We start from the raw sequence: 18,009 nt of genomic DNA, 5'->3' as shown, positions 1-18,009 counted from the left end.
CTTTCTCTCTTAATAATACCCTTCTCCTATGGTCCTACCTCTCTTGAGCTCCTTCTTTCCCTTTATCCCCTAGGTTCCTTGTATACCCTTCCCTTCCCCTCCCTTAAACTAACCCGATTTTTATCCATATCTCCCTTATTAACTTTTAAAAACTAAATCTAGTACAAAAATGAAATTTCCATGAGAAGGAGGCTTTGTCATTCAGCATACACAGTGTCTCCCCTCAGGCTCTTCTGACCCTTGAAGACACTACCCTGGACCTCCCTCAGGGTGGCTTTTCTACCTTTCTCTTTAACTCTGTGTTGTTGCCTATATCTACCAATGAATTCCTCTTCAGCTTCATTTGACTATAGTCAGTTTCTATGATTTGCAACTACAAAAACCCTGCTTTGATGTATTCAAATTATGTCATCCTGACTTAACGGGTTATCAAACCATTTTTATAGGTATAAAGCTAATTCTTGATAGTAGAATAGTTTATTTTTGGTTGTATAAGTAGATAATGACAAAATTAAAATTAAAATTTAGAATTGTCAGGGTTTATGACATTCCTCTTGATTGGCTCTCTTCAGGACATGCATTGCTTGACTCAGATGCTGGACAGAAAGCATCTGTTGCAGCTGCATTCAGAAAAACATCCACCTACCTATTCATCTAAAAGATACCTGAATACAAAGAGTGGGCCTGGCACCTTCCTGCATATGGGAGCACAAGCTGGGAATGGCCAGTCCTACCTGAAGAGTGTTCACCTTTCTCTAGGGTGCTGATTGCTCAGGTTATAGATAAATAATATTTAAATCAATTAAAGTTAAGAAATACAGAGAAAACACAAATAATAGTAAAGCCACGTGGTTCATACAGGATTAGAGTAATTTTACTCATTACATTAGAAAATTTCCACTAAATTTAAGCCTTTAGTGGAATAATTCTTCACTGAAATGATTTCTAGAGACGTACACACAAAAATCATTTTAATTCTAGCTCTTAAACAAAAGAAATGATAAAGGAAGCAACTTCCCAAATTCTAATCATTTTCACATACCCTCAATATTTCTGCTGTATCTGTTCATTGGTTAATGGCTTTTAAAATCAGCTTCCATTTATTGATTTAAAATATTTTAAAGGAAACTTTATATTATTACTGTAAAGAAAATAGACAATACTTTCCATAAATAGAAAGTAGCTATAAAAATAAATACAGGAGAACAAAGATTATGTATCTTTTTTTTTTTTTTGGTCTTTTTGGGACAGGGTCTCGCTGTAGCCCCAGCTGTCCTGGAACTCACTATGTAGACCAGGTTGGCCTTAAACTCACAGAGATCCACCTGCCTCTGCCTCGCGAGTGCTGGGATTAAAGGCATGTGCCACCGGATGATGTATCTTTAAGAGGAAGCAACTCAGCAAAAAGCCTGAGCCTGAAGTGTCTTCTGCTCTTTCCAGAGGAAGATTAGCAGTGGGTTGACCGGTATTAATAAAAACCTAGGAGCTGCAAACTAATATTTCTCCTGGAAATAATCAGGAGGGTTGAAAGAACCAGAATGGGCGTCACTTTCTCACTTTATGATTCAGTGCTGTTTAATGCTGTCCTCAGATGCATCCAGTATCTCTTTGTAGACCACAGTGTCCTGTGTACAAGGCACTTGGTCACACTGAGGAAGCCCACAGTGAGTCAGGGACTCCAAATGCACTGTGGGAAGCAGCTTCCTGGTCTGAATCTGACTTGTGCCTTCACTCACTCATCTGAAATGAATTAAACATTTCTCATACATCAGCCATGGGAGTGCCAGGGGGTCAATGGAAAGACTCATTTACTTCAAGGAGAAGAAAAATTAAAGTGAAACTAGCATTGGGTGAGAAGGTTATAAAGCAGTGAAAATATTATGACAGAGACACTCTGTGCTAGTCTAGTGAGGAGTGATGTCATTCTCAAGTCACAAGTGGGTTCTCATTTCAGGACTCCAGAAGGCTTACTGCTCATTGCAGGTCATCAATGATTCTTGTTTCTTTTGGTGAGCATCAGTTAAAAAATAGCAATCACGTAAGGAATGGAACTTGGAAGGCATTACACTAGGACCCAGTGGCAAAGTGCAGTGACATGGTAAACGGGCAGCCAGGAAGAGCTTAGAGACTGGTCTAATCACTGTCTTTCAAAAATTAAATAGGCCTATGGTTTCTTGGAAGCTAAATTAAAATTTAAATTGGACCTTCTGAAATCCAGTTCTATATTTCTTAAAACACACACACACACACACACACACACACACACACACACACACACACACACACACACATATTCCTGAGACTCAAGGGTAGTCAAACTTCCCTCAAAGATAATGTACAGCAGTCTCAATAATTTGGTACCAGAAAAGAAGAAAAAAAGAGGATGGAGGGGAGCAGGGAGGAAGGGCAGGAGGGAGGACTGGTCTCTTTGATAGATAGCATAATTATTACATTTTTTAAAAGTTGGAAGGGGAGAAATTAAAGAAAGCACATAACATGTATAACGGCATCAAAAATAAGCCCCTCTCTGAGCCATATTTGGATACTTTCACTGAGAATCATTTATTGGTAAATGAATATACAAATAGGAGTGCTCACTATAGCCACCAGAACAGCCATAAGGTCATCAGGACCGAAGGCTTCAGTGTTACCCTACCTGCAGGCCTTTATTTTCTCTTGGGCATGATTTCACCAAGGCTTTCTTTAAACTTGTAGACAAGAGGAAAAGGAACGTCTAGGAACAATGCCAGCCATCCCTAGCATTGTGGACAGGTAATTAATTTTATTACCTCCATTTTCCTAATATTTAGATGGCTTTGAACTAAGTAAAAAGGAATTTATAGTATTCTACAGTTTTCAAGGTTGATAACCACTGAAGGAATGCTAAAGACATTATTTTTATAACTTCATCCTAGAATATCAGCAGGGTTGCCCTGCAACATGGAACTTGGGAAGGGGGGAGAGAGGTCATTATTTTAGTGCAATGAGCGTGTTGCTGACCATTGACAGTAACTCAGACCATCACCACTATTTCAGTCATGTTGTCTTCCTTTCTGACTGACCTCTTTAACATTCCAACATTGTACTTATCAGAATAAATCCATCCTATAGCAACACACACACACATACACACATACACACACACACACACACACACACACACATACACACACACACACAGACAGTACATTAAAGCTCTTGGTATGAGAGTTCAGTTCTATTAAAGATTTCCCTAGAAAATCTTACATATATTGCTTGGAACTGAAGTGTGTGTGTGTGTGTGTGTGTGTGTGTGTGTGTGTGTGTGTCCTTGCTATTTACGTTCTTGCATTTAAACCATTCAACTTGCCATCCATATTATAATTACTTGCTAAGCCAAACAATTTGATTCTTCCAGCACAAGACTGATAAAATGTAATGTACCTGTGAAGCTTGAGAGTCACCGTTCCATAAACAGTGGCGAAACCGAGAAGACGGACCCATCTCAGGAGAATGCAGCCGGATGTACTTGGCTCAAAGTACAAAATAACAACCTGTGGGATGAGGACAGAAAGGCCTTCAGGATCAACCAATGTCCCTAAATGAAAGGCAGCACTTCATAATCTGATGTTTTCTACATATGCATCTTTCTTTTTTATTGAGTTTTTGTGAATTTCATATATCTTAAACAAATTTAGACCCCACATCCTCCCCTGCTCCCCCATAGCTCCCTCTCACAAGATTTCAGGTATTCTGTCATATATGTTAAGTCCTATCCAGTCAAGCAGTTCTTTTTCTTTTCTTTTTTTTTTTGATTTTTTAAATTTAATAACCACATGATTAGAAGAAGCATTTCATTACAGCTTTAACATATTCAATAACAATTTCCAGAGCAAGGATACATCTCTTTCAAAAGTGGCTATACATTTTTAGGTTCACAGTTGAATTGATACCATTATACAATATTGAACTCAGTATAAACCCTATAAGACATAAAATTGAATTAGTATTTACCATTTAAAAAAGATCTCTATTTCATTTTAAAATATGCTGTGTCCTACAGAGTCATTTTTAATGCTACTAATATTTAGATGGTTGCACATGTGACTCTAATCTCTATGTATCTGATTATTACTAGTCACAGTCAGTTACACTCAGATCCTTGGCACCTGAGTATGGATATAAAGTCATCAGGTAGATTTCAATGGTAATGTTTTTTGTCTCTAGTAATTAATGTGACATAAGTTTTTATGCTTCCTCCTCAAATATGTCACTTTTTTATTTGTTGATTTTTTAGCGTGTATGTCATACAGAACATCTCAAACAATCTTATTCATCTATATACCCACTTCCCAAATGGCACCCTCCCATAGCCTCCCTTCCCCCCACTGGAGCCCATATACTCTGTCATCCCTCCTACTGTCTGCTGTGTTGTCAGCACCCCCAGCCATTCCCCACTGCTTGTCCATCTGCTGAATCTAGTCAGCCTATCTAGAGTCCCTTGTTTTAGGGAGATCAGTTCTTCTTCATCTAGCAACAACAGTTGTCAATATTCCTTTAGATAAGATTGGGGTCTGCTGTTCATTTTCCCAGTTCTGTGCTGGGTTACTGTCTGGGGGTCTCTTGGGCCACCCTGGCCAATAACTCAAAGAAAGGTATCTCCTGTCTGGCATTGTTTCTTGTTATGTAGCCTTTAGTTATACATATGTACTCTTAAGAAATTATATTGATCCCTGTAATCTTTGGTTATACTTTCCTTTTGGGTGTTTAAGACCCTACAATTGGCCCAGATAAACCAATTTATTTTTACTCTTAAGGTCGTTTGAGGATCTGTTCCTCAGGCATCACATGGGCTTGGGAGGAGCCCCTGGCTCCTTTCTTTTACCAGTTCCATCTATGCAAAGATAAGTCAAGGGTCCTGCTTGACTATGGATGGCTTCATGGTCAAGCATTTCTATCCAGGTATCCATTGGTGCAAGTTCATCCACTGGAGAGTAGTCAGTCTATCTAGACTCATATGAATCTTTATATAAATACATAGTCATTAGAATTGCCCTTTAGATTGTTACCTTGATCATTCATTATCAAGACTAGAGAACTACAGGGCCTCTCTATTGTTTTCCAATGAAATCTGAATCACTGACTTCCAACTTCAAGGACTTTCTATCACCTGTGTCTTTCCAAGACTGTAGGATGCTGAACACCTCTTTCTTCCCAACAAAGCATTCCAGGCTAGTTTCCCTTCTATTCCTCTACTGGAGCCTCACTCCTAGGAAGTCCCTTCTCCTGCCCAGGATAGCTCTGACATGGTTCCCCTAGCATGTGCTCCAAACAATGCGCCGTCCAGCTTTACCACTTAATTCAGCTCTTGGGTCAATTACTTCACTAGCTCTTTGCTTTGCACTTCAGAGCTTCAACAAAGAAATTAAATACGCCAGACTTCCACCTTTGGGCTGCTGAGGCCAATAAGAAAGAGAGAGGAGATGTATGACAGTGATTTCACTAAGGTAACACAGGGGCTCTGAGAAGCATCTGTGTAGCTGCAGTGGGGTGAGTGGCCAGGTCTGGGGGACAGTCAAAAGACATGTACAATACATTCTACTGCCTTTTGCTTACTGCTGTGTGATTTCAGCAAACCCTCATAGAGCAAGAATTAGTTTACTCGACCTGTGGAGCTTGTATAGTGCTAACGGATGAATGCTGTTGGAGCAGAGGTTTACAATTATTGTTGGACAGCTAGCCTGGACTGATTCTGCTGATGCCAGGACCATCATCATAGAGACTCTCATCACTGTCGAAAGCCTGAGTGTTACTTTTAGCTTTTCACACCAAAGACATGTTCACTGTGGGCAGCTAAAATTCCCAGCTACCATTTTACAAGTAGAGTCCCTTTCCCCTGCAGTGCCTAGAATGACATTTCCTTTAACTCTCTCCTGGTATTTCTCAAATAGCTCTACTACAGAAATTAAAAATTAAATCTTTAAGAAATGGGGAAATCCCAGGACCAAATTCTCAGGGAGACATTTTTAAAAGAGAAAAGTAGGCACAGACTCAAGATAGCCTTGTCTAGTGTGCTCTTGGAGTGAAGTATAAATTTTCAATGATATTCTCTCATTTATACACAATATATGCTATTAATTGTTCAACTCACTATATAGCATGGAGATCAGGAAAAACTTGTCTTCAGGATTCACATGTAAAATGTTTGGAATCATAAAATGTGAATATTTTTACTTACTATTTTCACAAAACCAGTTAAAATTTTACAAATTTGAGGCTGGAGAAATAGCTCAGTGGTTAAGAGCACTGGCTGCTCTTGCAGAAGACACAGGTTCAGTTCTCAGCACCCACATGGCAGCTCACAACCATCCATAACTCTAGTACCAAGGGATCCAATGCCCCACTCTGGCCTCCATGGGTTCTGTGAGTACATGGTGCATTTACAGACATGTAGACAAAACATTCATATATATAAAATAAAAATAAATAAATAAAAATGTTATAAATCTTTATTTTTTGTATTATAAATTTTAGCTCAGATATCTTAGAACTATTTCTTTTACACATGAGGTCAATAGTAATTATGACTTCTGCAAAGCAAGCTTCATTATTTTGTAAGGACTTGAAGCTGAAAGAGAAAGAGAGAACTTAGGGGAACAAAAGAAATCTTTATTATGACTAAGAGATTTGGGGACAACCTCTTTCTTCTCACATCAGAAAGAAATGACAGGTTAGAGATGAGAGTTGCAGGAGTAGGATATTTAGAACACATAAAATCTCAGATATTTCCATGAGGATGGGCTTTTTAAATTACTCTGGAAGAGTGGATTTTGGGGGGCTGCACTGTTCTGAGTTAGTAGAAAGCTTACCTTTGTACAGTAAGTTCCAGCAGGGAAACCAGTGAGTGAAGGTGAACATACACAATACCTACATCTGCACATTTTCTTATTTTAAAATATTTTGTATTATTTTTATTTTATGAGTGTATTGCCTATATGTATGTAAGTGCATCTGTGTTATGCAGCAGGAGTTATGAACGGCTGTTAGCCACCATGTAAGTGCTGGGAGTCAAACCTGGGTCCTCTGCAAGAGCAGCCATTTCTCTTAATCACTGAGCCATCACTCCAGCCCCATAATTTCTTATTTTAAAATAGCTACTCTCAAACTGTTTGATAACTGCTTATATACACTATGATTTTGTTTCACAGATGAAGAATTTGGTCAAACTAAATGAATTAGTAATTTCATTGTTAGCACCCATGGGTGTGATCTAAGCTTAAAAAACAATAGAAAGTGAAATTCTACTGAACTTGTGTAATTCAAAAAGGTTCAACAAAATAATGAAGGGAGCACCTAGCTTCATGTGTCAGAGACAACACTAGGACAGTGGAGAATCCAGGCTCTAAATCCAGTCTCCTGGTGCCCATCCTCAGTTCTGCTCCTTCCTGTGTGTCTTTGGCAGGTGATGGAATGTGCTTTATTGTGCCCCGTATGTCTGTCCCATTTATAAACTGGACACAATGCAAATAATACTTCTTCCTGGGCTTATTTTGTAGTTTAAAGCACAACAATATGTGGGTAAGCAGTTAAATAGTGCATAGCACAGTGGCTATCCAGTATTGGCTGATGTTATTAAGAAAGCCACTTTAGTCACTTTGAATTTCTCATTGTATCATAATTACATCCCATTGTTTCCATGGATAATTTCCTGGCCATTCACCCACTCTTTCTTCTGAATTTCTGTAATCAGTCTTTGCCTGTATATTTTTTCTACCATGTCTTACATTTTAATCTCTGAATCAAATGTAAAATTATAGAGGATGCAATTCTCTGTATATTCTTTGTGCTTCACAAGTAGAAAATTTATACAAGTTAAATATTTTCTCAATAATCTATCTCAGATAATTTTAAAATATGTTAACTTGAAAATAAACCACTTGAAAGCCATGATTAGTGTTCTGGTTTGTTTCTTCATTGCTATGACAAAATACTTTGACCAATACCAACTTGGGGAGGAAAGGGTTTATTTAGCTTACATATCCATGGACACAGTTCATCAGGGAGCCAAGGTAGGAACTCAGGGCAGGAACGTGGAGGCAGGAGCTGGAGCACAGGCCATAGAGGAATGCTGCTTACTGACTTGCTCCCCTGGCCCCTGCTCAGCCTGCTTTCTTATGCAACACAGGCCCACCTGCCCAGGGGTGGCACCACCCACAGTGGGCTGGGCCCTCCCACATCAGTCGTCAAGAAGATGCCCTTCAGACATGGCCACAGGCCAGTCCAATAGAGGAAGTTCCCCAATCGAGGTTCCCTCAACCCAGGTGTGCCAAGTTGACACTAAAGCTATCCAACACAATTAGGAATCACCAATCATTGTGACTTTAATTGACATATTCAGTATGTATTTATTCAGGAAGGGATTTGAAAGCCACAAAAGTAAATCTGATGTGAATTGGTTCTTTAAAGGAATTGTAAACAGAGAATGGATATTGTATGTAAATGGCAAAAACAATGGCATGTTCACATGAAATATTTATAGGAGTTATGCTGTCTTGCCTCTCTAAAGGCTCTCTTAGCAGAAAGGGACCAACGTTACTATCCTGTGAAGTGTAGTATAAGGCAATTTTGGAAGGACGGGAATTATCTCAGGGGAAATGAGCTCAGCTCAGCTGGAAGGGTGAGCACCTGAGCCTGGGGTGGAACTGGTGTAAGTGCATAGGCCAAGAGCACAGGGGGAGGGGCCAAGATCCAGCATGTTTTGAGACAGTGCTGGAGTCAAGTGTGTGGATAGTTTCAGCCCAGAAGACAGAAAAACTCCAGAAAACAAGGTCATGGAATAAAGAGGAGGCTTTAGATAATAGTGTGAGGAATTTAGCTCATTCCTGGAGCAGTAAAGATGCCATTAAGATCTACCTGCTGAGATCAGAATTTGTTAAGAGCAGACTGTCCCAAGATCTGTTGGGTTACAGAAGAGGAAGAGACTGCAGGCAGAAGACTAGTTGGAATGGGGAACAAGCAACAAGGCCTCACCTTGTGCACAAGTGACCCTTCTCCTTTGTCTCACCCCAGGCCTCAAATGTCAGCTGTGGGGATGTTTTTATTCACCTCACCACTCTGGTTATGACATTTCAGTGGCTCTCTGAGTGATTAGGAGAAAGTCAAATTGATTTCAGAAGTTTGGCAAGGGCCAGTGTAGTGGGAATCAACTAATCTATCCTCATTATCACTTTTCCAGCCACCCCAGCCTGTCAGCCCTTGTATGTGCAGCCTCTCTTGACATCCATTCCAAACACAGTCCCTCACCTGTATCTTGGCTTATTCCTGTTCATAGCCTCAGCCAGAACAGTCTTTCCTATAGGGAGAGGAGGACTGCCTGTGGTTTGGTTCATGGTGTCTGCTTGGTTATCATCTCTTCTCTAGCAGACATCACCTCTGTGGCAGCCAGGCTTATCCTACTCACTTCTGTGACACTGAGATATGCCCTGGCATGCTGAAAGTCCTCAGCGTGTATCTGTTTAATGAAATTATAAAATAAAGCTATGGGAGGGACCGAGAGTGCCACTAGATGTAACTAATGTTGAGAAACTGGAAATTCAGTCATTTACTGGAAGAGAAGAAAGAGTAGCTGAATCAAGAAAACACTGAGCTGGGTGTGGCGGCACGCGCCTTTAATTCCAGCACTCTGGACAGAGGCAGGCGAATCTCTGTGAGATGGAGGCCACCCTGGTCTATATAGCAAGTTCTAAGCTAGCTGAGGCTACAGGGAGACCATGTCTCAACCAAACAAACAAAGAAGATAACACAGCAACCAATGATTTCTTGAGGCAAAAGAAAATGCAGTGTTAGAGGTGTGTGAAGATTTGAAGCCTTGTGACTGAGTGAGCGGAGGATGGTGGTTGAAATGAAGCAGAATGGAAAAGGGAAAGGTGCGTAAGTCTGGAGAGGATAACGATGCTTCTACCTAGACTTCTCTGCCACTTCCTTCACGACTCAACTCAGGCTTGGGTCTCACGGCTCTTCCCCACACTCCCACACTAGCCTATTTCCATCTTATTTACACATATTTACTCTTACTGAATGCTAGATGTCCTTCACTGCACTCATTAGCTCTATTTTGAAACAACTATTTCTGTAACTCATTTATTCAATGTATGTTCCCAGCTAAGGCATAACATATAGAAGGGTATTTAACTATCTCACTCACAATTGCAAGTCCATCCCCTAGTATTGTGCTGGGCAACAATGGGTATCCAGTATACACATGTAGACAGAATGAGATTGAAAAGAAAGAAGGAAGAAGTTAGGGGGGCATGAAAGACAAGTTAATTCTTTAATAAGTTGGATATAAACTACCTATTGGACAGATTTAGATTTGTAGTGGTTGATATGCCCTGCAATAAGAAAAAAAGAAAGACCTCAAATTGAGTCTCTATCTTTGTTATGTAAATTTTACATGCGGATATAAAAGTTAACAAAATGATTATGAAACTCACAATTCTTCCCAAATCACAAATAGGACCCTGTAAAAGACCTTGATAGGCACAAAATATGGAGGAAAATGAAGCCTCTATGCTGAAGAGCTCGTGAGTGATGATTCTACTGACTTCATCATAAGAGCGGCTGCCATTGCACATTACCAATAGCAATGATTACAACCATGCAGTCGATGTCCTCTCAAAACTCTTATTGAAGGGCTGAACAGATAGCTCCACAGTTAAGAGCACTGGCTGCACTTGCAGAGGACTGGGGTTTGATTCCCAGCACCCACATGGTGACTAAGAACTGTCCCTAACTCTAGTTCTGAGCGATCCAATGCCTCTTCTGACCTCCATGGGCATTGCACGACAGAGGTGCACTTACATGCATGCAGTAAATACACTCATACACATAAAATAAACTAATAAATAAAATATAAAGAAAAACTTTGGTTGAGATTAATCTCCACTGTAAGAGTACTAAGAAGTGGAATCTTCAAGAGATTATGAGGTGAGGGTCTTGCCCTTGTGAATGGACGAAGGCCATTATGGCAGCAATGGGCTCATCTTCACAGGCATGGGCTCATGATCAAAGGGTCACTCTGGAGGTTTTTCTGTCTTCCAAGTGCTTGTCTCCACACTGCCTTCCCTATAGCACAGTGGTCCTCAGAACCCTTCTCAGAACTGGCTTTCACGATTCTTTGCCTCACCCACCACACTACACTGGGCCACTTATTCTCATCAGATGTGGTCCTGCTCTCCGCTGAATGCTTTCTACTTCCTAGCATCCAAATCTGTGAGGGGAATAAACTTCTCTTGTTTTGTAACTGACTGGGCTATGGTGCTCTGTTATAAGAGCAGAAAATCAATTCTGACAGTCTTCCCATGATATATACATGGATCACTGTGCTAGATACACCACCCATAGTTAGGGTCCATGTATACTTTGTCATCTTTATTCTAAGAAAAAGAGACCACATTTTAATGTTGTGGACTAATTCACTCCATGCTATCAAAATTGCCAGTTTAAACCTGAATCCATAGAAAGTTCCTTTATTGGAAGAATTACTAGAGGCAAAATTCCAAAGTACATATTGCATGGGAAATAATCTCTTCCACTCTCTCTTTCCAACACTAGAAGTTAAAGATAGCTGTAAAGACATCATATTGGGTATGTGGGAAGCAGGATGCAAATGTTCCACTCCATTCACTGAGTAAACACCAAAGAACATGCATAATTTCTGGATAAAGGAGCACAGCATAGGAATCATGGGCGTTGTGAAGTAAAACACCCTAGCTAAGGCGCCTCAGTGAGAAAAAGGGAGACGTATTCAGGGACAGCAGTTGAAGGTATCACATGAACCAACTAGATCCTTCTTCTGGGGATCTGTGGGGAGCCCACCACAATTTGCCCAGAGGTTTGCTTCCTCCACTGTCTTTGAGAATGTAGTCTAAGTGTGAAGGCCTAACCTGCCTCTGTGAAGGACATGGTTTTTCATTGACTTTTTGCAATGAATTTTCATACAATAGAATATGATGGTATTTCAATACCCTCCCCATTCACACCTCCCAATAGTGTCCCTCACTCTACCATCTATCTATCTATCTATCTATCTATCTATCTATCTATCTATCATCTATCATCTATCTTTCTATCATCTATCATCTATCTTTTTATCTGTCATCTATCTATCTATCCACACACAGACATACACAGACAGACAGACAGACAGACACACACACACATACACACACACACACACACACACACACACACATTTGGCCTATAGAGTCTAATTTGTGATTCCAAGTGTCCTTCACTGTGGGTCCTGGGAGAGCCAGAGACAGGATTTGGTTCTTAACTATGCTTATAAGACCTATTAACTGATCCTACAGGAGGGATACTGCCATGCTTTAGGCACTGAAGTTTTATGTTTTTAAATCTTTTTAAGTTTCTATATGGCAGAGAACCCTTTTAAGCCTATGTATGCCAGTAAATCTACATATGTAATCCTCCCATTTCCTCCTTTTTGATTGTGTGTGTGTGTGTGTGTGTGTGTGTGTCTGTGTGTGTGTGTGTGTGTGTGTGTGTGTCTAAGAATTGAATCCAGGATTTTGTCCATTCTAAGCAAGTGTTCCACCACTGAGTTATATCCTTAGTTCTTGGTTTTCTGAGGCAGGGTCTCCCTGAGTAGCTCAGGATAGTGATGAACTTGCTTAGTAGTCCAGGTTGGTCCTGACTTGCCATCTTCCTGCCTCCAGCTCACACATGCTGAGGTTGCAGGCAGTCATTCAGTTATGATTTTAAAGTATGTGTTTTGAAGTCTGCTGGATTGCCTATCCTCTTCAGATACTGAAAAGAGCTAATTGTGAGGGGAAATAACACAAAGAAAAAGAATATTAATTAATCCTCTCAATTACACTCAAAATTGAAGAATGTTTTAAAGCAGAATAGGTTTTTTGTGGGGGAGGGGCAAGGATAGTAGCCACAGCCTCTGAAAGCAGAATTACTGCATCTGCTCTGCAGACATAATGCCCAGCGTATTTCACCGGGGATGGCTGTGAGGTGCGTGGTCGGAAGCCAGCACAGTCACAGTTGAGCAGCCTTCCCAGAGCTCTGAGAGCAAACAGTGAGACACTCACATCTTAGGCCCGATGCTTTCAGAATCTGAGCAATAAGTCAAACACAGCAGCTCTCCTTTACTGATTACCTTGTCGTGTTAGTTACGTCAGTTCAGTGAAACAGGTTGTGAATTAAATCACTTTTAGAGGTAAATGAGGTGTTACATGCTTCAGGTTTTCTGCTAATAGGGGTTCTGAGACCCTTATTATTAAGAAATTTATTAAGAAAATTCCTGGGTAATATCTGCATGATAGCAGACTCAGGTAACAAGACTTTTATTGATGAAATTGTCCTTTGAGAAGGACTTGACGGACTCCTGATCCTTTGAGAACGCTTTCTCCCACACCTACAGACCCATCTAGTTCCTTCATGAAAAGGCCCATTGGCCACACATTTTCTAGGACTTCTTGTGCTTGTTAAGTTGCCAACTGTCCTTACCAAACACGGAAAGGATTAAATTGGAGTTTGACCTTGAAGGAGGGTAAGTCACAGAGGGATCCCTTGGAAGCACCTTATATTAAAACTATATACCTAATCTGCTCAGGCTGGCTATCTGGGCCTGAGACGTTTAGGCAGAGCTGTACCAGTCAAACCATTTTATTCATTTATTTAATTTTAATATTTTGTTATTTTCATATTATGCATGTATGGTCTGCATGTGTATAAGTGCACCTGTGTTGTGCAATGCCCATGGAAGTCAGAAGACAGCATCAGATCCTGGGAACTGGAGTTATGGGTGGTTGTTAGCTGCTGTGTGGGTGCTGAGAATAGAACTGGGTCCTCTACAAGAGCAGTCAGTGCTCTTAACCCCTGAGCCATCTCTGCAGCCCTGAGTCATAGCATTTTACAGGTATATCTTCAAATGGCCTTTATTCAAAGCCTTTCTGTGTCTTCTAAACTATTTTTCCTATATTTGGTAAAATGCATTATTCTCAACATAAGCCTTATTTAGGAGAAAGAGCATGTCTAGAAAATTTTTAATTAATTATCTAAAGTTTCATTCAAACTCCAGAACTGACAAAGTACTCAATGCAGCTCTGCATGTATGTGATGGCCACATACATGTGAGGAACCAGTGGTATGACTGTGTGTTCTAACACATCCACAATAGAGCTTCTTAGTTGGCACTTAGCTCCTATTGCTTTGAGATGACAAAAAGAAATCGTGATCTAAAATATAAAATACAGAAACAACTTTAAAACTATAAAATAATTATGAAGTAATATTTAGGGGTTACTGTGTCAGCACATACGATGGGCCTGGTAACTCCTATCTAAATTACTAACACTCCTGGAAATATAAAAAGAAATTAAAAACTAAGCATAAAGATGAGAAGATGCTAAAGTCTCAGTGGTGATTCTGCTTCTAGCTTGACAGAAAAGTCACATGTGGCACCATCTAAATAAAGGCAATACTTTTAGTGGGGTCTAACTCTGCAGCTCAGACATTTTTATGAAATACAATAAGCAACTTAAGACCTTCTTGGTCATGTACAACTGTGCATAGGTATTTCTGTACCAGCCAGTGAGGGGGCCACTCGTGTGGGCTGCCCAACCTCATCGGCTTCTCCCTGCCAAGCCATCCAAGGACTACAGTGTCAAGAGATAGCAAGAGTAACAGACCTGCAGCTGGGAAAGGAGCACAGCAAAGTGGGGCAATGGAAAGAACAGGTCTCCTTCCTGGGCTCAGTTTCCTCATTCTTCCCAAAGGAAAACCCCTCTATGGAAACAGTCCATCCTAACCAACAAAATAAATATATAAACACATGAATGCTTTGTCTCAAACTCTTACATTCTCTCAGGTTCCAGGTTTGAAAGAAATAATGTTTGAGTCAAAAACAAATTGTGGTACAAAGTTTACAGAGGAAGTTGCATCATTCTTAACCATCATATTCTTAAAAATAGTAGTGATTATAGAAGAACTCTTCGAAGGTGCGCTTAGTGAAAAAAATAGGCAGAAAATAAAACACTACAAACTATCTAAAGTGATATCAGTTATGCCTAGAATTTACACTTATATGTGTGTGTACAGCTACATGTACATGTATGAAAATGAAGAAATATCTATTACCCTAAATATAATACCCTTAATTTATTTCAGAAAATAAAGCAAAATGTGACTGAGCATAAAGGTAAGGGGGAGAATATATTTTATTATTTATTCCTTTAAGAAGTTCATCTAAAAGTTGTGTCCTCTTTAGTTACCAAGAAAAAGGTAATAAAAATCTAAAACTAAGGTTCTGTTTCTTGCCATCTCTCCGGATGCTCTTAGGAGCAAACTGTCCCCTCCCAATATTGGTGAGGAGGACAGTTAGTGATTAAAGCATTACATAGCCTTTTTCTTTGCTCATGAAAAAGTGCTAATTTCTAAATTGAGTAGTTATACAATAGTTCAAAACTTCTATAAATGTATGTGAAACAAGCATTAGGGGCCAGTGAGATAGCTCAGCAGTCAAAAGTTCTTGCTATCAACCCTGATGACCTGAGTTCAATCCCCAGGACTCCAGGACCCACACTGTAGAGAAGAAAACTGACTCTTAAAAGGTGTCCTCTGACCTCTGTGCTCCACCCACCGACAAATAAATGTAATAAAAAAATTTTAAAGAAAGCATTACTTTATAATAATACAAATATGTAACACTGCATGTATGTATGTATATACAAGGCTGACAGTGATTTGCACATTTTATTAGTTATACATTTGTGTATCAGTATTTTAAATATTAAGTATCCTCAAGAATATACACAATAACTAACCAACAACCAATGCAAGTGCTTAATAAATAGCAATAACACATTAACATCATGATGGCCTTGAACGAGTGTAGGCTCTTGAGCTTTAAGAATAAAATGATTTTGTTAGGTGCCACATAGGAAGGCTGTAATACAGAAAGAGATTTTGTGTCCCTAGAAGCAACGGAAGTGCAGGTACACAATAGGATGATTCCTGGGAATAGCTTTGCTTTGGTTTGAAGAGAAGCCATGAAGTAGGGCTTCTGCATGGGGGTGATTGTGCAGTCTCTGCACTGTGCGATCAACACAGATGCTTGCAGAGCTTGGAGATACTTCCTTTAGACTCACTGCTATCATGTTCTGTCAGATTACAAGAAACTCGGTTGAAGAAAGAGTGCAATGTGGGCTAAAAGCAATGTTGCCATACGTGTCTCTTATTTCTGTCAAGAAGTGGGTTGTGAGTGATGCTTCTCAAACATTCCTGTCCCTGAGAATCACCTAGAACAATCGCACTAAAATGTGAACTGTGTTTACATTTGTGTTTACAACTGTGTTTCAGTAATTTTGAGATGACTGTAGACAGCTTTTGCTGTTGTTGTTGTTGTTGTTGTTTTTATTGAGACAAGGTCTCTCCATAGCTCATGTTGCTCTAGAATTCACTCTGTGAATCTGGCTGAAAATTTACAGGTGATCCTCTTGTCTTTGCCTCCCAATTGCTGGAATTACAGATGTGCGCCACTGGCCTGGAACTTACTCTGTAGACCAGGTTGACCTCCATCTCACAGAGAATCGCCTGCCTCTGCCTCCTGAGTGCCGGGATTAAAGGCATGTACCACCATGCCTGGCAATATCCTGTACTTCTAGCAAGCTTCCAGAGGATGTTGGTCCTACTGATCCTATTCCTAGTTGGACTATCATCCAAGCAGCAAACTGGCTAAAAGCAGAGGATGAGACTTGACAAATATGACAGCTTCTATTTGAGCCTTATAATGGGGACAGAAATTTAATCTTTTGGATCTTCTCTTTAAATGTGACAAAAACGTAGTTTATCTGTGAGCTAAAATACTTGTAAGAGAGCAAAAATTGCTCTCTTGGTAAATGGACAGGTTCATGAAAAAAATGAGCTCTGAACATGATCTATGATTTACTGGTTTAGTTTTGCTGGCTTTATAACTGACAAAATCAGTATAAGAGTTGTTAAATACAATGGTAATGGAAGACCGTTACAAACCAGGAGACGCCACACGACTTTGTTCAGAATACAAAACATTCGTAACACAACTTTCAAAGAGTTGTTTCGACTGCTGACAGAAAAAATATTCCTGGTTTAGAACTAAATAAAAACACACATACACACAACAAATGAACTACCTTAAGGAGGCAGAAGAGAGTTAACGAAACAAATACCTTAAAGTTCATTTGTAAAATTATACAAATATACAAGTTACCCATCAGTCTGGAAGAGGCAAACAGCAGCATATTGCTGTGGATAAACGAAGGATTAAACTTCTATTGTCCATCCAGCTTCCATCACTAAGAGGCATGACCTGGGACAAATCTCTAGGTTCTCTGAGTTTCAGTTTCCTCAACAGTTCAATGTGGATGCAGTGTTTTAGAAGCTTTCAATAAACCATAGAAACTGGAGAAGATCCAGTTTTATTACCAACATATGAAAATCACTCTATAATATTTTATTTATTATTTTTATGTGTATTAGTGTGTTGTCTGCATGTATTTAAGTGCACTCTGCAATGCCTGCAGAGATCAGATGAGGGTGTGGGATCCCCTAGAACTGGCATTACAGATGATTGTTAGCTGCTGTGTGGGTGCTGGGAATCTGCTGAGCCATCTCTCCAGCCCTGACTTTAAAGTTTTTTTAAGGAGCTGGAGAGATGGCTCGGCAGCTAAGAGCACTGACTGCTCTTGCAGACAACCGAGGTTCAGTTTCCAGCACCCACATAGTGACTAACAACTCTCCTTAACTGCTGTTCCAGAGGACCCAGTGCCCTCTTCTGGCCTCCACAGGCACTGCATGCACATGGTGCACTTGCATGCATGCAGGTGAAATGCTCATACACATAAAATATAAATAAATAATATTTTATTAAAAAACTGAGATAAATCATGAAAAGAAATTGTTAAAAATAAGTGGCATGGGCTGGGCATGGTGGTGCACGCTTTTAATCCCAGCACTTGGGAG

The 18,009-nt window shown here is 39.9% G+C and overlaps 1 protein-coding gene across 2 annotated transcripts in view; it reads right to left on the bottom strand.

The window, feature by feature from the left end:
• Positions 1–18,009, bottom strand: part of Gpr158 (G protein-coupled receptor 158) — a 444,454-nt gene that overhangs the window by 63,125 nt on the left and 363,320 nt on the right. For both annotated transcript variants that reach the window (XM_008831743.2, XM_029562921.1), the window contains one exon: positions 3,424–3,533. In XM_008831743.2, the coding sequence (XP_008829965.1) occupies positions 3,424–3,533 (110 nt within the window). The remainder of the gene's footprint in view (positions 1–3,423; positions 3,534–18,009) is intronic.

The sequence above is a fragment of the Nannospalax galili genome, unplaced genomic scaffold (genome assembly GCF_000622305.1).
Source record: "Nannospalax galili isolate Female #2095 unplaced genomic scaffold, S.galili_v1.0 scaffold14, whole genome shotgun sequence".
In the NCBI taxonomy this organism is placed as follows: Eukaryota; Metazoa; Chordata; class Mammalia; order Rodentia; family Spalacidae; genus Nannospalax; species Nannospalax galili.
Note: the sequence above shows the minus strand (reverse complement) of the source record. Positions and strands in the feature narration are given on the sequence as shown.